Source organism: Poecilia reticulata, linkage group LG12 (genome assembly GCF_000633615.1).
Source record: "Poecilia reticulata strain Guanapo linkage group LG12, Guppy_female_1.0+MT, whole genome shotgun sequence".
Taxonomy (NCBI): domain Eukaryota; kingdom Metazoa; phylum Chordata; class Actinopteri; order Cyprinodontiformes; family Poeciliidae; genus Poecilia; species Poecilia reticulata.
In genome coordinates, this window is record NC_024342.1 from 21648620 (window position 1) to 21657638 (window position 9019).

Below are 9019 nucleotides of genomic sequence, written 5' to 3' on the forward strand. Positions count from 1 at the left end.
CTGGAATAATCCCACATCGTCACGTCCAGCTGGAATAATCCCACATCGTCACGTCCAGCTGGAATAATCCCACATCGCTGTGAAAGTGACAGTCGTGTTTCAGTCCAGCTCCTGCCCTGCCAGCAGGCCTAGGTGGGCCCCATGTGGGGAAAAGGAGAGCAGTCCATATGGGTCCCATATGGGTTTCCCCATGTAGGGCCACAGCCTACACAGTTTGCCTCTGTTTCATGCTGAGCTGCTGGTGACCGCTACAGGGAAAGGTCTACTCGCTGTTTCTCAGCAACAGAGGTTTGTTTCTGTGCTTTATTTCCACAGCAACCAGCACACAGTGTTATATTTAGACGGGTTTGCACTGATATGAATAAATAAATAAATACAATGATTCAGCAAGGTTGCCTGAAAAATAGGAAGGAGGTTGTAAGGTGGTGATGTTTCTTGACTTGGATGTAAAATGCATTTACCTTCCAGAACAGCAGTGACGTTCTGCTGCAGGCGTCTCAGTTGTAGGTGGTAGAAAACAGACCAGTGGATTTCAGAGAGCAGCGTTTTATATGGCAATCAGGCAARAATGAGATGATTTAGTAGTTTTGGCTTTGAAATGTTTATTTTAGAAAGCTAATCATCTTTATTAATGTAATGTATGCCAGTACACATGAAATCACAAGTAAATCAACAAATAAAACTTTGGCTTATCAATATGAAATTGTATTTGTTTGGCTCTAGTGGCGTTTAATTGACAGCCAACCAACAGGAAAGCAGGCAATGAGAGAAGGGGAAGACATGCGGCAAAGGCCGGGAATCGAACCTTTGACGGCCACGTCGAGGACCAAAGCCTGCACACGCAGGCCGAGCTCAACCCCTGCGCCACCACAGCACACCAAGTTATGCAATTTTATGAAGACTTCTTCATGTTCATGACCGGTGTTGTGTCATGCCATGTCAGTCTTATGCACATCCCTCCATATAAAGTGTTCCCAAAGTTTTTTGCTAGAAAATAATCTGGTCTGAAAGGGTTCAAATATTTTTTCAGGGATTTAATCTGTCTTTCTCTTTATTTTTACATACATAACGAACAACTTTTAGTGCCCGTCAGAGATGCACCGTGTCTGTCCCTTTAAATTTTCCTGAAATATTGAAGCGTTCTCAATTATTTCCGGAAGTATTTCAAAGTCCTTCTTTGGACTTTCTGCAGTGATTCTCTCTCATTCTGTAAAAGTTATCACCTAAACATAATGCTTAGTAATGTTCTGTCGAGTCCTCTTAGATGGAAACGCGCTGTTCTTTACAGTATTCCCGTAGTTATATTCACAGACAACGGGCTAACACAGCCTAGCAAACGTCGACCACGGTTTCTATGACAACACTTCCGCGAAGCGCTGCCCGTTGCTACGGGAGACTTCTAAACGGAGAAACGGCAGTCCGAGGACACTTCTGAGTGGTTTCGCTACTGAGTTAGCAGCTGTTTTTATGTCACCATGGCCGAGGAGGAAATCCGCCCTAGAGGAATCCTTAAGGACAACTGGGTGGAGGAGGTGAGCTGAGTTATCCGCTGTTTTAGTGTAAAATGACCCCCAAAAGAATCATGCAGACTAATAATGGGGAGGACAGCTGCCAACTGTAAACTAAGAGAAACAAACAGAAAGTAGAAAATGGACTTTAAAATCGGACCAAACCCCCACTATTTTAGAAGCACCYTTTGAAATTAACGAGGTATTTTTTTTTATTAATCCCACATCTTTCTTATTAATTATATTGATCTGATGTTTATTCTTATCTTAGATAGCSTGTTTTCATTGGCTTTTCTCGAAAAATCGTCTTAATTAACAGAAATAAAGGCTTGAAAACATCCATCATGTGTAATTAATCTATATTATGTACATAGTTACTGAAATAAATTAATAGCATTCTAATTTACTGAATATTGCCATTACAGGCATTTTATAGTCTAATAAACCAAAAGACCCATTCAAAAAGTTAATACGTTTTAATAACTCCAACTTTTAATTAAACACATTATATAAAGTTAATACACAAAGGTTTATTTCTGTTAAGTGACATAATTATCCGTTTACAGCAAATTAAAACTCAATATTTAGGACTAGAACATTAGATCAGAGCAATAAAAACAGTTTTGACAGGATTTCATAAAAGGTATGTTTCATAGCTGGGATTTCTTGGTGTTTTTGTTATTTGATACTAATCAGCTGTTCCTGATTATATAAACAACACCTGGTCGCCATGGATATTTGGTAAACTAAAATTATTTCAACAAACTGCAGATAATCAGGTACTTTACTGAAAATGACATWAGAAATATTGCTGGTTTTTATTTACAGCCGTTCAACTGGAACTGGACAATAAATCAATAACATTACGCTATAGAGACGTGATCAATATTAATAGATAATAAGTCTGATAACCGCACAGCATTCTGGGGGATGTAGGCAGAGGAAAGACGTTAGCTGCTCTAACTCTCACGATTGGCCAAGATAAAATGGTGGAATCGACTAACTCACTCTCTTTTCGGTTACCTAGAAACTCACTCACTCTTGTTGCCTAGCAACACCCTGCTGAGTAACTTGCACAGCAGAAATTTAAGGTTTTGACATCATGCCTCATAACTGCTGAAAAATAATAATAAAAAAATAAAAACCAATGGTGTGAGGTGAAAACTGTAAATAAAACAAGTTTATTCCACCAATCTGGCCATTTTTCAGATGTTTAGAAAAAACAGAATCAATAATTATTGATATCGATTTCTATGAAACATATCGTCTGGCCCTACTTTCAACTAAGAGCTCTTGTTTTTCACAGTTTTGATAACCTCATGTAATTTGAGTGAATAATTTACATTAACACACAAAACGTTTCAAAGTGAAGGTGTGCAGTGACGGTATTCACAGTGAAGTTTCAGTTTTTATCTCTGACTTCCTGTCGTCCTCCAGAACGCCGTGGCCGCTCTCAACATCGACGACAAGAATGAGAGCGTCCGGTTGAACGGACACGAGGAGCTCATCACCATAAACCGAGGGTGTAAAATGGAGACTTTATCTGTGTTCAGTACGTCTTACATCCCTCTGAAGAGTCCAGGTCTGAGGGTCAAAGGTCAGCACCTCCATGTTCCTTCATCAGAGAATCACAGCGTTCGCACATCTGTGTATTTACTCTGAAAAGTCCTGTTTCCTGTGCTCTCTGAGTCGGTTTGTGTTTTATTTGGTGGYGCAGGCGTCAGGAAGGAGCTGCTGGAGAAACATTTATCCCGGATGATGCGGTGAGTCACACAACGCCTTTTATCCTGCAGAGGAAAATGTCATTTCTGGAAAGCGTTGCAGGGGAAATGGGGTAATATTTACCCGTCTGGGTTAAATCAGACTTTATGGTGTTATTTTACATGGAGCCCAGTCATTTTGATGAAGGACTCCCCCTTAGAAATTAACTTCCTGTCGCATGTTAGAGCTGAGAGGGAATAAAAAGCTCCGCGAGTTTGATGGAAACGTAGAAGAGCCTCTCAAGCCGTATATTCAATTTCCTTTCTCTTCTAAGTGCTGCTGATTCATCTCAGGGTTTCTGGATGTTAAACTCATGCAGAGAGGAGGATTTACTCCCCAAATACATCATTTTGACTGTTTGTCTGGATGTTTTAGGCTATAAAACACATTTTAATCGTGGACCGGCAGCTTCCCTCTGACCGGCTCGCCTCCTGCCTCCACAGGGAGAAGATTCTGGACGAGTTGAAGCCGGTAGAACCGGAACTRAAGCCRGACTACCGGACGACACAACGGTGTCATTTCTGCGCCCCGGGATTCTTCCCCAGCAGACCGGAGGCGTCGACGGCACGTGTAGCTTCATGCTAACACCTGTTAGCTCTCATTAAATCAGGGGAACCGGAACATTTTTAACGTTTCTCCCCTTGTCTTCAGGATCACAATTACAGAAACGAGGACGCCATCACGTTCTGGAGCGACAACGTCCAGAACATCCAGGTGTGGATTTAGTCACCTTTACATGTTTTTATACGTTAAAAATAAAGAATCATGAACTGAGAGCGACTCGCCTCAGACGGGGGTCAAACCGTTTTTCATTTTGGGTCACATTAAGGTCACGATCCTCCTCACGTCTGAACAACTGGCAGCCATCTTTAATTTCTATTCCATTCTCCAAAAGGCATCTAGTGATATTTATGGCTCCATATTTAAAACTGGTCACTGCATGAATACGGAAAGTGGCTGATAAACAGTTTATAGGAGATTATAATCTGAATKTATTCATTCTCATCATATTTAACCTTTGTTCTGATYCTGTTTGCTTTGGTCGGCAGCGTGTTTCGACCTTCAAGAACCCGAACGCTCCTTTCAAGAAGTCGTCTCAGTTCAGCACCAGGATCCAGGACCGGCTGGATGAGGAGGAGCTGCCTGATGACTGAGCCCGTCCTGCAGTTCCTCACCTGTCCACCAGGCGCGCCGCCAGCCAATAAAGCCCGTCTGGTTTCGGTTTATTTTTCCTAACAGCTGCATCTTCATTCAACCCGAACAAAAACTGGGAAATACACGCGAAAAAAACAAAACAAACTTTATAAGACAGGATTCCAGCAGAACTTTGACTTTTTCAGATTATTACAAGCAAAAACACAAACTAAACAAATATAATGTGACTTTTTTAGGTAGCAATATTTTTCGTATTTTTGTTGTTCTTTGTATCAATTTCTTTTTTTTTGTTTCCAGTATTTTTCTGTGTCGGTGTGTTTTGGAGTTTGGATCATTTCTGCRTTTGACCTCGCCAGCCACCGTAGAATTGACTATTTCAAGTTTTAGTTTGGACTCCGTTACATTTAATTCAGCTGAAATAGAAACAAAGTCGGACTCAAAGAATCAACTTCAGACGTTTTTCCTGCTGGAGAATCAAACGTTCCTGAAAGCGTCGATACTTCCGGGATCATTCTCTCTCCTCWGCTGGATCCTGTAATTAGAGCAACCAGCGCTTCCCTCCCACGCCGGTAAATATCTCGTCTTTGTCCTTGAAGACAGAAAACACGGAGCTGCGTCCCTGCAGCCGCTGCAGCTCCACACGCGTGGAGTCAGTCAGAGTTCGGCTCCCGATCCGTCCGCGGCCTTCAGCGGGGATTAGTAGGCGGTCGCTATGGAGACGAGTAATTTTAGCTTCTATTTATGCAGCTTTTCTCTCCAAACATTTCATTATCTCTCAGGAAAAACCAATTTGTTGCTGAAACGCGGCGCGGCCCGCAGCGGATCTGAACCCAACATCTCAAATGAAATGAGATGCAGAACATTTCTGTTTCTGCTTTTTCATTTCGGGTTTGTCTCCTACACACACACACACACACACACACACACACACACACACACACGCTGCTTTTTATCCAGTCTATTAGAACATTTACACACTAAAACCTCCTTATTTCCAAGTAAAATATTTCTATTTTATCTTTAACCTTCAAAGTTTCTACCTTTGATTTGAGGTGAATTCTCGTCCATCCAGTTTGCACCCCGTAGCATAATACTGCCACCACCGTACTTCATAGTGTTTTCTGWGTCCAAACCTTTTTTGTCATAAAGGCCGAATTTATCAAGTCAAGAGTAAAACAATAATATAAAATAAAATACAATCAAGTAATTAGAGTTGTTGTTATTAACCAGGGAAGTCATTTTATTTAGTGAAGATCAAAAACTTAAAAAGTATTTTGCATATTTGCTCTTTTGGACTCGATTGAAGAAACGTATCCTCAGGATTCGAGTCAAAACGCTTCCTGTATTTAACCAGGTTTAATACACTTTTGGTTGCAGCAAATTCAACTTTTCAGTGAAAGTCTCTGGGTGTTACCATGGAAACCCAATTATAAAACCCAATACGAAAATTAATCTGCAGTAGCAACCGTCCCACCCAAAGAGGGCAGCACTGAGGCCAAATATTAAACATGTTTACTCAAAAAGTGTAGTATAATTTATAGGTCCAATTTATACATTTTGAGTTTATCTGCTCCTTAAATGCATATTAATGGTATTTATTGTAAATCTATGTTCATGTTAGTAATTATTTCTTGCCTAAAAGTCAATAAGTACAAAGAAAAAACAACAAATCCCATTTTATAAATGAAAAAAAAAAGAGTGCTTCACTCATTTTATTGAACAAAATATTTTACAGTGTCTTGGATATACATATATACATCAGCTGTGTTAAACGGTTGATCAACCCYCTGCAGTGGCAACGGTTGCTTTTCTGTACCTGTAAATCTTTCCAAAAATACGTAAAACATTGTCGACTTCCAAACACGTTATTACAAATCTGAATATAGAAAGCACAAAAAAATAAGATTCATCTGTGAAAAGCACCCTCTTCATACAAAAACAACGTTTCTCTCTGTTTTATTTAGCTGAGCAGGTAATAAATATACCTGGGATTCCCTCTGTTCCTGTCTGTTTTCGCTGGAAATCACAGTTAAGGACTTATTCTAGAACAAATAAAGTAGCCGCGCCGTCAGCAGGCTCTCAGATCACGTACACATCAGTCTTCTCCCCAAGAAGCCAATATGTCCTCATTTTACCTTTACCCTGAAAAAYAACAACAAAAAAACACAAATCAATCAGCTGGTCAATGGAGACGCAGCAGCGGTTTGATTGGGCCTCGATAACGGCCGACACCGAGGATCTGGTCACACCAACACAGCAGGAAGGAGGCTTCGACTGCGGCGGCCATTTTGTTTCCAGAAGGTCTTATTGGCTCAATTAAAGGGACGAAAAAAAAAAAACAAGACAAAAATACACCTTGCTGAAAAAACCAAGATAAAACTGGTACAGAGAAATATATTTAAATTCCTATCAATGGGAAGAACATGAAGTGTTTTTATTTTACCCACTGAATGAGTAAAACTCAAGAGCAGAAATACTTCAAAGAGCAGCAAAGTAAAAATAACTTTTCATTTTACCAGAATCAGTTTTAAAGGATCTTTGGCACTGTTAGCTAAAGCGTTAGCTATGCTAAYCCTAACTACGCTATAGCTCTACAGAGATGCATTCTGGGTACAGAATCTTGGCTGGAGAACATGAGAGGAAGTGGAACTGCTGCGTATTCACCCACTTCAAAATAAGAGCATAGATTTTCATTAASATTAAACTTCAACACAACTTAAAGTTTACAAAACAGCCAAGAAAATTGTTGCTTTTATCCAGGGAAGCTAAACATGTTTAAAGTTAGCAAAAWTGCTAAAGCGCTAAATGAGAGAGTAGTTCCTGTATTAGCGCGTTAGCATACCATTAACTTTTCATTTGAGTCTATTAAGCACCAGAATTTGAACTTAACTTTTACAGTTTTTTACATTTTAAATCATATTTTACGATCTCGAGTCGCATTTTTACAAAAAACTTTTTTATTCTTAACTTGAATATTTTCTTAGATTTCTACTTTTTACCTGTAGGGAAGTAAAAACACGTTGAAGTGTTTCTACTCCTACTACACTCTTGAGTTTTGTTGCTCTACCTTCCTCTAGCTCTCCTGTCACAGCTGAAGAAAAGCATCCCACAGCATGATGSTGCCACCRCCATGTCTCATTTAACCWAACTCTTTGGTCAGAAGCCAACCAGCTGTGCTGCGACACAGACTGCTAGAGGAAACGCTTCCTGCCTGCAGCCCTCAACTTTTTAAAGTGACATTGAGCTTCGTTTTGGGATTAAAAAAGCTAATTTGAGTTGAATTTTGGGGAATTTTAAGTGCTTCCTCAATTATTTCACATTTTCTGAAACATCTCAGTGAATCAAATCGATTTCACAGGAAACTCTGAGCTCTTGTGTTCTGGAGAGGAAGCAGCCTTGTAGAAAATGACTCAACTAGAGAAAGAAATAAAAAAAGACAGAAGTGATCAGATCTTGCCTTCATTTCTACGTCTCCACGCAGCTGAAGGTCAAAGTAACCAAACTCATCCAGCACTTCTTTGGTGGCGGAGGAAACGTGGATCTTTAAGGCTGCGAGGAAAACCAAAAGCACAGCAGGGATAAGATGAAAAAACCTCTCAGGGTGGAATAGAAATAACTCTATAGCTTCTAAATAAAACACAGTTTGAACAGAAACCAGCAGCTCAGAGGAAAAACCTGGTGAGTTTTATTAGTTAACAAAGGAGAAACGATTCCGTCCTGCTGCAGTTTACGGCTTTTTTCTGAGAGAAACATCAATAATTCACCAGAGAACCGATACAGGAAAACACTCAGCAGCTGATCAATACATCTGATGATCCAGTCGGAAAATATCCTCAGCTCACAACGAGGCAGCAACCGAGACACTGATCTGCTGCTGATATGTAAAGAAAACGGCTCATTTTTGATTTATTTATCTCCAGAATATTCCTGAAATTACAAATATTCTCTACATAGTAAAATATAATATAAAAATATAATGATAGAAATAAGACAGAGTGTTCTAGTTTAAGTACAAATAAAATCAAATTAACTTAAAAGTAATAATCTTTTTTCAAGTAAATAATTTATTAAAACTGATGAAAAATACATATTTTACAGGCAGATTATTCCAATAATAAGATATTTTTCTCTTGTTATAAGTGAAATAATCTGTGGGAATAGTATTTATCTTATTTAATTACAATTATTTATATTTTTTTGCTTTGAATTGTTGCTATATTACGACAAATTATTAGGGTCATGCTAATAAATATATAAAATAAGAATAAAGTTGAAATAATTTGAGAATAAATTCAGAATATTTAGAAAAAAGTTGCAATATTATGACTTTATACTCGTAATATTAATTTTTTTTAACATTTTCTTAGCGTTGTAATATGGAGCAAATTACAAAAAATATAAACATAATAATTTAATCAAATATTACTAAAATATCTCCAGAGCACAGCCTGGTTTCAGACTCGTCTCCCTGTTAAAGCAGACAGGAAGTGATGTCATCAGCTCTCACCCTCTCCGTTGGACTCCATGCGGGACGCCGTGTTGACCGTGTCTCCAAACAGGCAGTACCGCGGCATCTTCAGCCCCACAACGCCGGC

The 9019-nt window shown here is 39.2% G+C and overlaps 2 protein-coding genes across 2 annotated transcripts in view; one reads left to right on the forward strand and one right to left on the reverse strand.

The window, feature by feature from the left end:
• Nucleotides 1-1375: 1375 nt before the first annotated feature.
• spag8 (sperm associated antigen 8) lies at nucleotides 1376-4505 on the forward strand. The gene is made up of 6 exons (XM_017307982.1): nucleotides 1376-1532; nucleotides 2946-3105; nucleotides 3226-3271; nucleotides 3713-3833; nucleotides 3921-3983; nucleotides 4319-4505. Exons 1-6 carry the CDS (start codon nucleotides 1476-1478, stop codon nucleotides 4421-4423), a joined length of 552 nt encoding a protein of 183 aa, XP_017163471.1. The 5' UTR covers nucleotides 1376-1475; the 3' UTR covers nucleotides 4424-4505.
• A 1616-nt stretch (nucleotides 4506-6121) lies between these two features.
• npr2 (natriuretic peptide receptor 2) overlaps nucleotides 6122-9019 on the reverse strand; it is a 66413-nt gene continuing 63515 nt past the window's right edge. Inside the window, exons 17-19 of the mRNA XM_017307730.1 lie at nucleotides 8932-9019; nucleotides 7882-7973; nucleotides 6122-6566 (exon numbers count right to left, since the gene is read on the reverse strand). The exon at nucleotides 8932-9019 is cut by the window's right edge and continues 10 nt beyond it. Of these exons, the coding sequence (XP_017163219.1) occupies nucleotides 6504-6566; nucleotides 7882-7973; nucleotides 8932-9019 (243 nt within the window). The 3' untranslated portion in view covers nucleotides 6122-6503. The remainder of the gene's footprint in view (nucleotides 6567-7881; nucleotides 7974-8931) is intronic.